Genomic DNA, 17,274 nt, shown 5'->3' with positions numbered 1-17,274 from the left:
AATTAATTGTTAATTTCAATTATGTTGTGACTCTGGGTCAAGTGGGGCTGGAATTAACTGTGCACTAGCCCAGGGTGTCGTAACACGAGAGATAAAAGGCTTTCCACAGAAATTGCTGGAACAGGCAGGACAACACACAAGGACAGAAAGGCTAAAGAATAAAAAGTTCCAGAAACCAGGGAAATAACTGGGACACTGGGTAGAAAGTGAAGAGTATTGACACTGATCAAAGCTAATAAACTGTCTCAGCATGGGAAATCTCTATGTCTTAGTTTTACTTCACTGACTGATGTGGATCCTCTTGACACCAAAGACCAGAAAACAAGTATATACATTGTGGTAGTATGTATTGGGGGTCATGTGGGACTGGAAGCCCTAATGTCATTGGCTGACAGATCCCGGGTCCTGGTTGGCCGTTGACCTCATACTCCGCCCTGAAGGCGAAGTATAAGAAGCCGGTGCCTTCCCCCGCATGCCAGTTTACTATCGGGCTGCTGGGGAACAGACACGCTTAATAAAGCCTCATCGACTTCACTCTATTTGTCTCACGGAGTCTTTGTGCGCCACAATTTATTAAGCGTGTCTGTTCCCCAGCAGCCCGATAGTAAATAGTTGTAACAGGACGATACTGTCCAATACGGTACTACCATGTAACTGTTCTCTCCTCCCAGGACCAGTACTGTAAACCCTTACCACCATACGAAGCATCACCCCGCCGGGTTCATTTTTGACAAGGGGTGAATGTGGTAGTATGTATTGAGGGTCATGTGGGACTGGAAGCCCTAATGTCATTGGCTGACAGATCCCGGGTCCTGGTTGGCCGTTGACCTCATACACCGCCCTGAAGGCGAAGTATAATAGCCGGTGCCTTCCCCCGCATGCCAGTTTACTATCGGGCTGCTGGGGAACAGACACGCTTAATAAAGCCTCATCGACTTCACTCTATTTGTCTCACGGAGTCTTTGTGCGCCACATACATTGAATAGGGCTAAATTCTAGGAAACAAGGGAACAGCTGAAGCAAAAAATTAGAGCTAGTTCCTCAACAGTCTCAGTGGAAACAAACACAATACATTCAAAGGTATAATTCTGAACAGAAAGGATAAATGCATACTTAACACAAATAAACTGAGATTAAACAAGTGGGATCCTGAGAATATAGACAAAATAATTGGAATGAAGAGGAAAAACAACCTCGACAAATCCAAGAAGGAAAAAGGGAGGAGATTCACTTGGATGACTGTAAGAAAGTGAAGAAACATGTTAAAGAATGGTCAGCGGTGCCACGATTCACATTGATGTTATCTGCAAGGGCATCACAACTTGGAACATGCGCTTGTGACGGTTAGTTTTGTTTTGGTGTGAGGAGACAAATGAAACTCCAGTGAGAATAAACAGCCCAGTCGACGTGTGACAATGATTAAAGACTTTATTAAAGTAAAGAGAAAACACACAAACAAGTCAACTCTCAAACAATTAAGGTATATGAATATGAACACACACACCGTTTATGCTGAACATACTGCTTATTCCAAAATATATCTATGATACCTGAACGCCGCAAGACTCCCCCATTTTCCCAAACAACATACAAAGTAAATAAATCAATAAGTTAAAACTAGCTTATAACTGTCACACGATGAGACTCCCGGTGGCAGCCATGGAGGAGCAGGTCACACATTTGATAGCTCCCGCCTGTAACGGACTTTTGGATCTTTTTCCCCTGTTTTTTTTCCGGATTTTATGGGATAAATCAGTGAAGAGTGAGACAGTAAGGAGAAATCCCCCTCCGGTGTATGGAGAATTGGACCAGAAGTGGCCGTGTGAGATGACAAAATCCAATAAGGGCGCCGCAAGCAGAGCTGGTAACACGGGACAGCATGGCGGAGAGCATGGGCCGCGGGGAGACGACACAGTAGTCGACGGAGCAGCTAGTGAAGTTTTTCGAGGATTGCTTCGCCAAGCTGAAGAAGGACACGCTGGACCCGATTAAGGCTTCGATTGATCAAGTGGTTCGGAATCAGGGGCGAGATTCTCCGACCCCCCGCCGGGTCGGAGAATCGCCGGGGGCTGGCGTGAATCCCGCCCCTGCCGTTTGCCGAATTCTCCGGCACCGGATATTCAGCGGGGGCGGGAATCGCGCCGCGCCGGTTGGCGGGCCCCCCCCGCCATTCTCCGGCCCGAATGGGCCGAAGTCCCACTGGGGGTGCTCCCATGGTGGCCTGGCCCACGATCGGGGCCCACCGATCCGCGGGCGGGCCTGTGCCGTGGGGGCACTCTTTTCCTTCCGCCTTCGCCACGGTCTCCACCATGGTGGAGGCGGAAGAGACTCCCTCCACAGCGCATGCGCGGGGATGCCGTGAGCGGCCGCTACCGCTCCCGCGCATGCGCCGTCTGGAGATGTCATTTCCGCGCCAGCTGGCGGGGCACCAAAGGTCTTTTCTGCCAGCTGGCGGGGCGGAAATCAGTTGCAGAAGTTGATGGGGGCTGGGGCGTTCCCTCGGTCCCTGAAATTGGACAGAGCGCACAGAGCCCACGCGAGGAAGCCCAGAGCGAACGAGTCGCCGAGGGCCATGGTGGTACGTTTTCACCGTTTCATGGATAAGGAACACATTTTGCGGTGGGCCAAGAAAGAACGGAGCAGGAAGTGGGAGAACTTTGAGTTGCGCATCTATCAGGACCTGGGTGCGGATTGGCCAAGAGGCGAGCTGGGTTCAATCGGGCAAAATCAACCCTCTTTAAGAAGGGGGTGAAGTTCAGGATGCTGTACCCAGCCCGTCTGTGGGTCACACATGAGGATCGGGACTTCTACTTTGAAACGCCAGACGAAGTATGGACCTTTATTGAAGAAATGAAGCTGGAGGCGAATTAAAAGACACTTAAGCCTTGGAGAAGTACTGTGGCAGCGATTTGTGGTGCTGGATTGTATAAATTTAGTAGCGCTGTGTGAAATAATGGGCTGTGTGGATGTTTAAAGGTTGATCAGTCTTGCAAGGACCTTGTTAGAGGGGGGGATGGGCTTTGAATTTAGTTCTGCTTTTTGGGTGACTATTTTTCGAAAGTGACTGTCACTTCACTGTTTTTTCTGTTGTTTGTTTACTGGGGAATGTGATGCTTTTAAAATGTTTATTCATGTGGGGGGGCGGAGAGGAGAATACAATAGGGAGACAGACTGCTTGGTGCCAGAGGCGAGAGCTAACGAGTCAGCACGGGTCAGCTGACTCTCGGAAGCTCAGTGGGGGGTGAGCGGGTGTTAAGCTGTAGCTTGACTCGGGGGATTGGGTTTCTAGTGTTGTTGCTAGGTGGGGGAGGGAAGGTGGGGAAGCTAGTGCTAGGGGACAAATGGGGAGGACGGGAATGGCGACAGCCCGAGTGGGGACTCGAGGAAGCAGAGGGCGCGAGCTCGAGGCTTGGCTAGTCGGCAGGAGGGGTGGAGGAGGTTGGAAGCCCCCCCGTCCAGGCTGATCACATGGAACGTCAGAAGACTGAATGGGCCGGTCAAGAGGTCTCGCATGTTCGTGCATTTGAGGGAACTGAAGGCGGACGTGGCAATGCTACAAGAGACACACCTAAAGGTTACAGATCAGATGAGATTGAGGAAGGGGTGGGTTAGCCAAGTGTTCCACTCAGGACTGGACTCAAAGACCAGGGGGGTAGCGATCTTGATCAGCAAACGAGTGGCATTCGAGGCAGGGAGGATCGTGTCAGACAAGGGGGGTAGGTACATAATGGTGAGTGGGAAGCTGGAGGGGTGCGAGTGGTACTTGTGAACATATATGCTCCAAATTGGGATGACGTAGAATTTATGAGGCGGGTGTTAGGTAAGATCCCAAACTTAGAGTCACATAACCTGATCATGGGCGGGGGGGGGGGGGGGGGGGGGGGGGGGGGGGGGGGGGGGGGGGCGACTTCAACACAGTCATTGATCCGGAATTGGACCGGTCAAAATCCAGAACAGGGAGGAGGCCGGCTGCGGCAAAGGAATTGAAGGGTTTTATGGAACAGATGGGGGGAGTAGACCCATGGAGGTTTGCACGGCCGAGGACGAAGGAGTTTTCCTTTTTTTCACATGTCCACAAGGTATACTCTCACATCGACTTTTTTGTTCTGAGCAGGGGGCTAATACCGGAGGTGGTGGATACTGAGTACTCGGCAATCGCAGTGTCGGATCATGCCCCGCATTGGGTGGATCTATGAGTTGGTGTGGAGAGCGGGCAACGCCCGCTGTGGAGACCGGTTGTGGGGTTGCTAGCGGACGAAACGATCTGTGGGCGGGTTAACAAGTCCACCCAGAACTACCTGGAAACAAATGATTCAGGGGAGGTCTCTGCAGCGACGGTCTGGGAAGCTTTGAAGGCAGTGGTCAGAGGGGAATTAATCTCGATACGGGCCCACAGAGAAAAGGTGGACCGGGCTGAGAGGGATAGATTAGTGGAGGAGATACTCCAGGTGAACAGGAGATACTCGAAGGCCCCGGACGTGGGGCTACTGAGGGAGCGGTGGAGGTTACAGGTGGAGTTTGGGCTGTTGGCCACAGGGAAAGCAGTGGAACAGTTGGGGAAGGCAAGGGGGGCGATCTATGAGTACGGGGAAAAGGCAAGCAGAATGTTGGTGCACCAACTCAGGAAAAGAGAGGAAGCCAGGGAGATAGGTAAAGTAAAGAGTAGAGACGGTAATACTGTCCTTAACACAGCGTGGGTGAATGAGGTGTTTAAGGGCTTTTACAGTAAATGAGATGAGTCTGAACCTCCGGCTGGGGTGGAGGGGATGAGGCAATTTCTGGATCAGTTGAGGTTCCCGAGGGTGGAGGAGGACCTGGTGGAGGGGCTGGGAGCCCCAATTGAGATTGAGGAAACAATCAAGGGGCTGGAGGGCATGCAGTCGGGCAAGGCCCCGGGGCCTGACAGCTACCCGGTGGAATTCTATAAGAAGTTTTCAGAGATATTGAGCCCACTGCTGGTGAGGACATTTAATGAAGCAAGAGAGAAGGGAGTCCTCCCCTCAACAATGTCGCAGGCCCCGATTTCATTGATCCTGAAATGGGAGAAGGATCCGGAGCAATGCGGGTCATACAGGCCAATTTCTCGACTGAATGTGGATGCCAAACTGCTGGCTAAGATACTGGCCACAAGGATAGAGGATTGTGTCCCGGGGGTGATAGGGAATACCAGACGGAATTTGTTAAGGGCAAGCAACTCAAGGCCAATGTTCGAAGGCTTCTAAATGTTATTATGATGCCCTCAGAAGGAGAGGAGGCGGAGGGGGTGGTAGCGATGGATGCGGAGAAGGCTTTTGATCGAGTGGAGTGGAATTACCTGTGGGAGGAGCTGGGAAGGTTTGGGTTTGGTGAGGGCTTTATTGACTGGGTGCGGTTGCTCTATCAGGCACCAGTAGCGAGTGTGCGTACGAACCAGCTGAGGTCGGGGTATTTTGAATTACACTGAGGGACGAGGCAAGGCTGCCCCATCTCCCCATTACTGTTCGCTCTGGCCATAGAGCCATTGGCCGTGGCGTTAAGAGCCTCTAAGAACTGGAAAGGGCTGGTTTGCGGGGGGGGGGGGGGGGGGGGGGGGGGGAGGAGGAACCAGAAGGACTCTCAGGGTTGTTAATATATACTGTATAGTATGTATAGGTCGTTGCTACAGATAATTATATATTGGACTGTTAAATTATATTTTTGGAGAGAGTTACTTGTGACAAGGCAGTTGCCAATTAGGGCTAGTTTTCATTTTTGCTATTTATTATTTATTCATTTTTTGTTTATAAAATAGGTCATTGTTATTTGTGTTGTTATAATATTGTGTAAAGGATGCACAATGTACTGTGTTGGTTGACCAAAAATTTTCAATAAAATATTTAATTAAAAAAAAGAATTTACAGTGCAGAAGGAGGCCATTCGGCCCATCGAGTCTGCACCGGCTCTTGGAAAGAGCACCCCACCCAAGGTCCACACCTCCACCCTATCCCCATAACCCAGTAACCCCACCCAACACTAAGGGCAATTTTGGACACTATGGGCAATTTAGCATGGCCAATCCACCCAATCAGCACATCTTTGGACTGTGGGAGGAAACCGGAGCACCCGGAGGAAACCCACGCACACACAGGGAGGATGTGCAGACTCCGCACAGACAGTGGCCCAAGTCGGAATTGAACCTGGGACCCTGAAGCTGTGAAGCATTTGTGCTATCCACAATGCTACCGTGCTGCCTATTAGGTTTTGTTAAATTTGTTTTACTGCTGTTGCTAGGCAAATTCATGACAGCATGCAAAGTGCAAAATCATCAAGAACTCTTCAATACCACTCTCCAAACCCACAATCTCTACCATTTAAGTACAAAGGCATCAGGTATGGAAATATCACCACCTGCAAGCTCCCCTCCAAATGACACACTATCCTGACGCGGCAATATATTGTCATTCCTTCATTAATGCTGTGTCAAATTCCTGGAACTCTCTCCCTGGAAGCACTTTGGATACACCTACACCACACGGACTGCATCAATTCAAGAAGGCAGCTCACTAGTACCGTCTCAATCACAATAGTGCATGCACAAAAAATGCCGGCCTTGACAATGATGCCTGCATCTCACAAATGAATAAAAAAGAGGAACTTCAAAAGAATCATGGCAGAAAATTTTAAACAAGATTAAACTATTCAAACTGAAAATGCTGGATAAAGTTGGCAGGTCTGGCAGCATCTGCAGAGAGAAAAACACAGTTAACGTTTTAAGTCCATATGACCCTTCTGCAGTAGTTCTGTCGACGTGTCATACAGACTCGATATAGTAACTCTGTTTTTCTCTCCAGAGATGCTGCCAGACCTGCTGAGCTTATCCAGCATTTTCAGTTTTTATTTCAGATTTCTAGCATCCGCAGTATTTTGCTTTTATTAAGCTATTTTAAGATATGAAAACCATAACGATGTGAACAGGGTTGAAATGGAGTATGAACATAAAACAGTAATTATTATGAATTAGTGCTTTACGCTGCCCGAAACAGAGGTAAACCTGAACCAAATGAACAACTTTGATGACACAAGTAAGATGATACAAGTAAGGAGGCAGCACGGTGGCAGTGGCTAGCACTGCTGCCTCACAGCTCCAGGGTCCCAGGTTCAATTCCTGCCTCAGGTGACTGTCTGAGTGGAGTTTGCACGTTCTCCCCGTGTTTCCATGGTTTTCCTCCTGCTGCTCCAGTTTCTTCCCGCAGTCCAAAGATGTGCGGGTTATATGGATTGACCATAAGAGTCCAAAAGATTAGGTGGGGTTACTGGGTTTACGGGGATAGGGTGGAGGTGTGAGCTTAAATAGGATGCTTTTTCCAAGGGTCAGTGCAGACCCGATGGGCAGAATGGCCTCCTTCTGCACTGTAAATTCTATGATGATTCTATGGAAGTCATAAAACACTTTAAAAAGCCTCAAAACACATAAGCATCATTGGATGATATTTATCCCAGGATACTAAGAGAGAAGAGAAGATATGTAAGAATCTGATACGCCTAGGGAGTTGCTTACTAGACATGGGTGAGGTATCAGTAAATTGGACACAGATTGGATATAATGCCCATATTCAAAAAGAGAGACAAAACAGACACTGGAAACTACAGACCCACTGATCTTGATTTCATTCGATGTGACGTTGCCAAGAGTAAACTTGAGGGATTATCATGTGGGCAGCATGGTAGCATAGTGGTTAGCACAGTTACTTCACAGTTCCAGGGTCCCAGGTTCAATTCCTGGCTTGGGTCACTGTCTGTGCGGAGTCTGCACGTTCTCCCCATGTTTGCGTTGAATTCCTCCGGGTGCTCCGGTTTCCTCCCACAGTCCAAAGATTATCATCATAGATTATCATAGAATTTACAGTGCAGAAGGAGGCCATTCGGCCCATCGAGTCTGCACCGGCTCTTGAAAAGAGCACCCTACCCAAGGTCAACACCTCCACCCTATCCCCATAACCCAGTAACCCCACCCAACACTAAGGGCAATTTTGGACACTAAGGGCAATTTATCATGGCCAATCCACCTAGCCTGCACATCTTTGGACTGTGGGAGGAAACCGGAGCACCCGGAGGAAACCCACGCACACACGGGAAGGATGTGCAGACTCCGCACAGACAGTGATCCCACCCAAGCCGGAATCGAACCTGGGACCCTGGAGCTGTGAAGCAATTGTGCTATCCACAATGCTACCGTGCTGCAGGTTAGGTGGATTGGCCATGCTAAATTGCCCTCTGTGTCCAAAAAAGGATGGGTGGGATTACGGGGATAGGGCGGGTGTTGGGGTGGGGTGGAGGTATGGGCTTAGATGGGGTGCTCTTTCCAAGGGCTGGTGCAGACTCGATGGGCCGAATGGCCTCCTTCTGCACTGTAAATTCTATGATTATCTGCACAATTGTATCCCACCTAGATTTAGGGTGAGAAGAGTCTGTCTGACAAATCTCCGTGCTTCTTAAGGAATGAAAAAGCAAAACAGACTCTGGGGTAGACAACGTGCGGGATTCTCCACGAACCGGCAGGGCGGGCCACTCCGGCGCCGAAGTGTGGCATGAACCACTCCGGCGTCGGGCCGCCCCGAAGGTGAGGAATCCTCCACACCTTCAGGGGCTAGGCCGGCGCCGGAGTGTTTGGCGCCGCGCCAACCGGCGCGGAAGGGCTTGGCGCCACGTCAACCGATGCCGAAGGGCCTCCGCCAGCTGGCGCGAGTTGGCACACGCGCGGGTGTGCCGGCGTGTGCTGGCGTCAGCCCAGCACATGCGCAGGGGGTTACTTCTCTGCACCGGCCATGGCGGAGGTTGACAGCGGCCGATGCGGAGGGAAAGAGTGCCCCCACGTCACAGGCCCGCCCACGGATCGGTGGGCCCTGATCGCGGGCCAGGCCACCGTGGGGGCACCCCCCGGGGCCAGATCCCCCCGTGCCCCCCCCCCCCGGAGGCTGCCCATGGAACCAGGTCCCGCTGGTAAGGACCTGTTGTGATTTACGCCGGCGGGACCTGCCGAAAACTGGCGGCCATTTGGCCCATCGCGGGCCGGAGAATCGCCGGAGGGGGCGGGGGCGCTGCCAGCGGTCACTGACCGGCGCGGCGCGATTCCCACCCCTACCAAAACCCTCGTGCTGGAGAATACGGCAGCCGGCGGGGGCAGGATTCACGCCACCCCCCGGCAATTCTCCGACCCTGGGGGGGATCGGAGAATCCTGCCCAACATCTCAATAGAGTACTGTAATTTACAAATATGTTCAGGCACAGTTTAATTTAAAGGAATGGGGTCCCTGAGAATTGATAAGAATTTGGCAAAGGGTGGAGAGCAATTAGGAGTCACCATTGGCATAATGTCAGTGTGAGGTTAGTTATCGAGGAGAGTGCCCATGGCTTGGTGTTGGGAGCACTAACTTTTGCAAATTTTTATAAATGACCTAGCTTCAGAAACCCAATGCAATGTGTTCAAAAAAGCCGGTTCAGTAAAATTGGACGTGGCAGTTTAGAGGTTCCAGAATGTGATGGATAAAATATGCGCTGGTGGCGTGTTGCAGTTCACCCAGGGAGTCTGAGTTGTTATGGCAACGTGCACTTTTTACATGCATGTTGTAGCCTGGAACTATGAATTGCGATGGTGAAGTCTCCAACTTCCTTTCCATCACATGGCTGATCAGGACGCACACCCGCTCTTACCACCTGCCATTGCCGTGTGTTGGAAGGATTTGCAGTTTGATACTCAATCTGTTTGGCCGCGTTCTGAATGCACCTTCCTTATCCTTCAAATCCATAAGTAAGATTTGAAGCTGGAGCATCTGGCTCAAAAGCAGGGAAACTAACCACTGTGTCACGAGACTTCCATAAAATATGTCAGTGGGCAGACAAATAGAAGATCAAATTTCATGGAGAGAAATGTAAAGTTCTCCCCTTGGAAAGAAGCACATAAGTGATGTGGACTCCACAAATAAAATAGCTAAGGATAAAGTCAAAAGACACTTTGAGGAAAGGCTGATGGACTTGAGGTTGTTTTCGTTGGAGAGAAGAAGGTTAAGAGGAGACTTAATAGAGGCATACAAAATGATCAGGGGGTTGGATAGGGTGGACAGTGAGAGCCTTCTCCCGCGGATGGATATGGCTGGCACGAGGGGACATAACTTTAAACTGAGGGGTAATAGATATAGGACAGAGGTCAGAGGTAGGTTCTTTACGCAAAGAGTAGTGAGGCCGTGGAATGCCCTACCTGCTACAGTAGTGAACTCGCCAACATTGAGGGCATTTAAAAGTTTATTGGATAAACATATGGATGATAATGGCATAGTGTAGGTTAGATGGCTTTTGTTTCGGTGCAACATCGTGGGCCGAAGGGCCTGTACTGCGCTGTATTGTTCTATGTTCTATGTTCTATAAGCCATAACACTTGACATGTTCGACCAATGCAGAGCAGTTAACAACAAAGTCATTACATTGTGAAAGGCTTTGCCAAAGCAGCTGAAAACTGACAAAACTCCACAATGGTTAGAGTGCACTTTGAAAATTACATTCCCATCTGATCACTGAGGCACAAGGAAGATATTCAAGTACTGGAAGTCATGCAAGGAATGACCACAAGGTTGTGTGAAAAATCAAGGAAGGCTGAAGAAGCTTGGCCTTGCAACCTAGAAATAAGGTTCTCGACTGGAAGTATAGAATGGGGTGGCTGGGCGGGTTGGTCTATTTACCTAGTTATCTATCCATCTGTCTATCTCCATATCAAGTCAATGGGCATGAGAAGATAATGTTGCTAATACTTGTAAGCACTGTGTAAGCAATCTTGGCACAGAGCGGTCACCACAGACATCAAGAGAGGAGGTCCTGGCACAAGCACTGACAAGGGACTGGTACGGACTGAGAGGCCCATATTGGCAATATTATTTCTGAGAGCAACACAGGGCGTCACAAGAATGGAAATAAAAGAAGCTTCTATTTGAGTGTGAGAGGAAGGGGATTTAAAGAATTCTAATGGAATTCACTAGATGATGAAATCTTACCGTAATCAGTACAATCAAGTCAAACACGTTCCAGCCACTTTTCCAAAAATTTACAAAATCATACAGCCACCTGAGTATGATTTCACATGTCAAAACTGAAAGAATGCACCATTCGATGATCACTAACATAGTCGTTATGGCATGAAACTTTGGTCCTGGTTTGTCAGCGACATCTGAGAAAGCATCATGTATAATAGCATTATAAAAATTTATCAAAGTGAACAAAATGGCTACCTGCCTACACTCTGACTAAAATGGTGCAAAATTCTAATGTCTTATTTATTTAGTAAACCAGACTTTTAAAAGTTTCAAAGTTTCCATAAATTTCTATCATCGTTACTTATTGTGAGCTTTTAACGCAAAGCTGAGATTTTCAAATCTCCCAAAATGATAAGTACCGTTGGAAGGATGCGGCCTGCTGTTAAAATATAACAATAGATACATTGAAAAACCACCAAATTAGTATGGTCCAAAGGTAAACAGTAGAATAATGGGTTAATGAATATATTAAATGATCACGATGATGTTAATAATGTAACTGTCAGGCAGCACGGTGGTGCAGTGGTTAACACTGCTGCCTCACGGCACCGAGGTCCCAGGTTCGATCCCGGCTCTGGATCAGTGTCCACGTGAAGTTTGCACGTTCTCCCCATGTTTTTGTGGGTTTCGCCCCCACAACCCAAAGATGCGCCGGCTGGGTGGATTGGCCACGCTATATTGCCCCTTAATTGGAAAAGATTAATTGAGTACTCTAAATTTATTTTTTTTAAATGATTTTTTAAAAAATGTAACTGTGACATCAGTCATCAGCGGGTATGCCCCAATAGGGCAGCATGGTGGCACAGTGGTTAGCACTGCTGCCTCGCAGCGCCAGGGACCCAGGTTCAATTCCGGCCTTGTGAGGCTGTCTGTAGGGAGTTTGCATGTTCTCCCCGTGTCTGCGTGGGTTTTCTCCAGGTGCTCTGCTTTCCTCTCACAGTCCAAACAATGTGCAGTTTAGGTGGATTGGCCATGATAAATTGCCCCTAAGTGTCCAAAGGTTAGGTGGGTTACGCGGATAGGGCTGAGGATTGGGCCTAGGTAGGGTTCTCTTTCAGAGGGTCGGTGCAGACATAATGGGCTGAATGGCCTCCTTCTGCACTGCAGGGATTCGGATACTGGAAGCTACAGACAAGTCCAAAGAAGAATTTTACCCCATCCTTGAACAATCCTTGGCCTGAGACTCAAAGAGCAACAAGCTGATCTTTGTTGATTTCAACACCAAAGTTGGAAGGACGCAGACCTCCGGGGAGATGTAATCAGCAGAGAGTGGGTAGGGTTCCAACACCAAGAACAAGAATGCCTAGAACATGGCCTTGTCATAACCAACACCTTATTCCGCAAAGAAACAAGTACAAGGCCTCATGACAGCATCCTTGCTCCAAGCACTAGCACCTATTCTAAATCTAGTTTTCATTGAAGGAGGGGAAATTGCTTTCTCTTACCTACTAAAACACCAAATACAATAGTGTTGAGGATAATGAGATAAAGGATAAGGTTTCTGAAAAATGAACCTGTTTTATTCTGTTCAGGAAAATGTACAGCATATTTTTGTCAAGCCCATTAATCAATTGAATTCCATTCAAAACATTAAAATCATTCTGAGGAAACAAATATTTAAGGAAACCTTTAAATAATGGGGATGAAGAAGTAAAAAGACAAATGTGTTCTAACCTTACTATTCAGTGGTAAATATCAACCTCGCTTTTCACTGCTGACCTCTTGCAGGGGTTACATTTTGCCATATTATCATTCACTAAAATCTTATTCAAGAAACATGTTCTAAGTACTGCATTTTTCGAAATAAAATCTCTAACGCACTGAGAAAGTGAAACAAAAATTTATTTTGGAAACATTCCCAGTACAGGTGTGGCTTTGCGATTGTGCTGCAGTGTTGGCAGCACTGTTTCACTTTGACCATTTGTTATTGTGTAATAGTTAATTAACATAATGTCGCAGTGTCCTGGGGACACATTGGATGATGTACTAGATGCATTGGGGTCAATGGACAGGCTAATGAATGTCAACAGCTCTTAAGGGGCGTCTGGCCACCCTTAAAGCTATTATTGGGCAAGCAGATTGGATGCTAAACAACTCAAAGAAGTGATCTGCAGCTTTGATGAAGCAGCTTTTAAGCTCCTACTACAGAATGACATAAAAATGGCCTCACTCGATCTGGGGGTTGGAAGGGGGCATCTTTCCATCAGGAGCTTCCTGGACAGAGAGTTCGTAGAAAGAGAAATTCACAGAACTAAAAGTGAAAGCAATTTTCTGATTGCTGAAAGAATGCTCATCCTTAAGCCTTTTAGCAACCATGGATGCAGTGTACACGAACAGCACATCAAGTATAAGCATCGCAGGGGAAACAGGCAGAGGCTCTGAAAACTGTTCACCCTCCAATGCTAAAGCATATGCTGAAATGCCAAACCATTGGAGTCGGAGTCATTCAATTGTATGCTATTGTTTCAGGGTGTGTCAAGATGACAACATTCTAACTTATGTCCGAGGTAGTTGCAGCAGTGCTCTGTAGCCTCAACATGTCCCATATCATCCTGCAATACTCAGAAAGTTGAGGGTTCAAATCTTACTCCAGAGAAATAAACACTTAATCTGAATCTGAGTGTTATGCTGATGAAAGTACTGTCTTTTGGGTGAAACTTTAATGCAGTGCCCTGTTCTCCCTCACACATAGATACCGTGTGATTAGGTCAGATAGCAATGTGAAGGTAGGAAAACTCGAGACCATGTGTGGCTGGCTGAGATTTCACTGGCTGGAAATACCACATAGATCATGTGAGGCAATATTAACTTTCCTTTGGAAAAACAAAAAACAAAAACAAATTAGATTTTATAGGCTATCGATTTGATAAGGATACTTTCCAGGATCCATTGTGCCCACATGTTGAGTGGTGGATACTTGACATAACGATTCTGAAGACAGTTTCTCTGTCTGTGGTTTGAGGAGATATTTACATTTCGAACTGGATTAAAATCAAAACGCACCAACTGCAGGGGATCTTCAATCATCAACTTGTTCAACTTCTTTGGATCTAACGAACAATGAGTGAGGATCATTATAAATCTTTTTGTATTGACTCCATTATTCCTTCAGAGTTTTTCTATATATTTTCAATAAATGTGTTTCCAATATTTTAATTTTTTCACTTTCTAATTTTAAAGTCGCATTTTAAGTGATAAGTGTACCCAGAAAAATATGTACCATAACGCTTTGGTGGTTACAGTGTACAAGGGCAGACTTGTATGGATGGTGAGGTTTCCCATTGAGCGTCCATTGTCTGGAGGCGAGATTTCCAAACTGCACAAGGGTGGAAGCCCAGCTCCAGAGAGCCGGCTGCCAACCTGACTGGCGTGTAGCTGTGCAGTCTCAGCAGCGCCACCCGAAGTGCTGGCAACTGCTGGGACAACAAGCAGTCCCCAGAGTCCAGGTCCTGGAATCAGGCTGGAGGTAAGTGTGCAGGTCTCTTGGCAGGCGACGGGATATCAATAACGATTAAATACGTTCCTGAAAGTTACAACACATGATTTGCCACCGCATTCCAGCCATTAGTTGGCCAACACATCTGCCCTTGTTGCATTAGGCCGGCAATAGGAAATCAAAAAGCCCAATTGAATGATGCTTTACTGTCAGGCAAACTGACCCCCCCCCCCCCCAACCCCACCTCATTTTTGATATTTATATAACTGGTAAAAAGAAAATGACAAAAAAAAAATCTTTATTAAAGTCCCAATGATTTTCCTCCATGATGTCACACAGCAATGACCGGGAGATTGACTTTCAGTTGCTGGTGACTCCAGGCCAATCCAAGAGGGTTGGAAACCCCAGACAGCAAGAGTAGAATGGAGTGGGGGATGGTGAAAAGGGGTGGGAGTCTTGCCAGATGAGGAGGGCACACCAGGGGTTTGAAGGCAAGGATATGGGGGGATTTGGGTATGGGGGGGGGGGGGGGGGGGGGGGCGGGGGGGGAACAGTGTGAGTGTATGTGTATTTTGGAGAGCAGAACTTGTTTGCCGATGTGGAAAGGAGGCTTGTGATGGAAGCGTCCCCATGCCTTCCTGGCCAGGGCCTGAGCAGGGTAACATGCTGATCTTTCCTCTTGGCCCTGATCTCCTCCCACTGGCCTCAAAATTTGGGTCAGGTGGGAAGCGGTGCTCAACTGGGCAGTAATTGGCATTGGTACTTTAGGGGTGTCAATTGGGGCGACTGTGATCCGCCCTTCATAAAATTAAGGCCAGGTCGGAAGTGGGCAAGTGGGCAATGGACAGGTCACCCAAAGAATGTTTAGCAACTCCCTGTCCCCTTCAAAGACCTGGAAACTCACTGGCAAAAGAATGTAACATTTTGCTCCAAGAGACTTGCCCATCTCTACAGAATAAAGGCCTCTCAGGTTTCTAAGGCTGGACAATCTCCCATTAATTTGAGGCTTCCGGAACTGGCAACACTGCCACCTAATGTCCTTTTCTGATTTAATAAATAGCGATTTTATTCAAAACATCCAGCACAAGTGTATAGAACTTGCTACAAGTTCGGAATTTCCCTTGAATGAAGTGATAGTAATCAGCAGATTTAGATTTGAGTTTGACCCCAACGTAAAAGAAATTGAGTGGATGACTGTGCCATTTTTGGCCCCCAGTGTTAAGTAGCTCAGGTGTTTGAGCCCAGAAAAGATTTAACTGTTGCTTTTTATATTGCCATTGGAGTCTAGTACTCTAATTATATGCGAGTTATGTCAAAATATAAAGACTGCAAAAGGCATAAAAGCCCTGGAGCAGGATGCAAATTGTGCACTTTGAATGAGAAGCAAGTCAGTTACAAGCTACTTCTCTGCAAAAACAGCACACATCTTCTCCACAAGTCTTCACAAGCTAATCTTTACTCAGCAGTTGGCAAATATCGCAAGAAAGTAGTTTTTTGCATAATGCTGTGCTAAGACAGTTTTTTTTATCTGATTCTGTATCACTATTGCGTTATTAACGGCAACATGGTGAAGAAAGGAGAAGGAAAGTCAGAAGCTTTCTAACCCCCGAGGAAGGGGAGAATGACTGGGCCTGGAGGCCCGTTGACGCCGGCGTTGCTCGCGCCGGTTTTGGCGCCGGGATCAACACTTAGAACATAGAACATAGAACATAGAACATAGAAAATACAGCACAGAACAGGCCCTTCGGTCCACGATGTTGTGCCGAACCTTTGTCCTAGATGAATCATAGATTATCATAGAACTTACAGTGCAGAAGGAGGCCATTCGGCCCATTGAGTCTGCACCGGCTCTTGGAAAGAGCACCCCACCCAAGGTCAACACCTCCACCCAACACTAAGGGCAATTCTGGACACTAAGGGCAATTTATCATGGCCAATCCACCTAACCTGCACATCTTTGGACTGTGGGAGGAAACCGGAGCACCCGGAGGAAACCCACGCACACACGGGGAGGATGTGCAGACTCTGCACAGACAGTGACCCAAGCCGGAATCGAACCTGGGACCCTGGAGCTGTGAAGCAATTGTGCTATCCACAATGCTACCGTGCTGCCCTTAAGAACAAATTAATCTACACAATATCATTCTACCATGATCCATGTACCTATCCAATAGCTGCTTGAAGGTCCCTAATGTTTCTAACTCAACTACTTCCACAGGCAGTGCATTCCATGCCCCCACTACTCTCTGGGTAAAGAACCTACCTCTGACATCCCCCCTATATCTTCCACCGTTCACCTTAAATTTATGTCCCCTTGTAATGGTTTGTTCCACCCGGGGAAAAAGTCTCTGACTGTCTACTCTATCTATTCCCCTGATCATCTTATAAACCTCTATCAAGTCACCCCTCATCCTTCTCCGTTCTAATGAGAAAAGGCCTAGCACCCTCAACCTTTCCTCGTAAGACCTACTCTCCAATCCAGGCAACATCCTGGTAAATCTCCTTTGCACCTTTTCCAAAGCTTCCACATCCTTCCGAAAATGAGGCGACCAGAACTGTACACAGTACTCCAAATGTGGCCTTACCAAAGTTTTGTACAGCTGCATCATCACCTCACGGCTCTTAAATTCAATCCCTCTGTTAATAAACACTAGCACACCATAGGCCTCCTTCACAGCTCTATCCACTTGAGTGGCAACTTTCAAAGATGTATGAACAAAGACCCCAAGATCTCTCTGCTCCTCCACATTGCCAAGAACTCTACCGTTAACCCTGTATTCCGCATTCATATTTGTCCTT

General features: G+C 47.7%; 1 protein-coding gene across 1 annotated transcript in view; it reads right to left on the bottom strand.

Moving 5' to 3' along the window:
* The window catches only part of LOC140387545 (cation channel sperm-associated protein 2-like), a 120,420-nt gene that overhangs the window by 77,488 nt on the left and 25,658 nt on the right, over window positions 1-17,274 (bottom strand). The window contains exons 5-7 of the mRNA XM_072470783.1: window positions 13,916-14,089; window positions 12,485-12,553; window positions 11,001-11,173 (exon numbers count right to left, since the gene is read on the bottom strand). Coding sequence (XP_072326884.1) covers window positions 11,001-11,173; window positions 12,485-12,553; window positions 13,916-14,089 — 416 coding nt within the window. The remainder of the gene's footprint in view (window positions 1-11,000; window positions 11,174-12,484; window positions 12,554-13,915; window positions 14,090-17,274) is intronic.

The sequence above is a fragment of the Scyliorhinus torazame genome, chromosome 12 (genome assembly GCF_047496885.1).
Source record: "Scyliorhinus torazame isolate Kashiwa2021f chromosome 12, sScyTor2.1, whole genome shotgun sequence".
Taxonomy (NCBI): domain Eukaryota; kingdom Metazoa; phylum Chordata; class Chondrichthyes; order Carcharhiniformes; family Scyliorhinidae; genus Scyliorhinus; species Scyliorhinus torazame.
The sequence above is the reverse complement of the archived record's forward strand: the minus strand, read 5'-3'. Positions and strand labels throughout refer to the sequence as shown.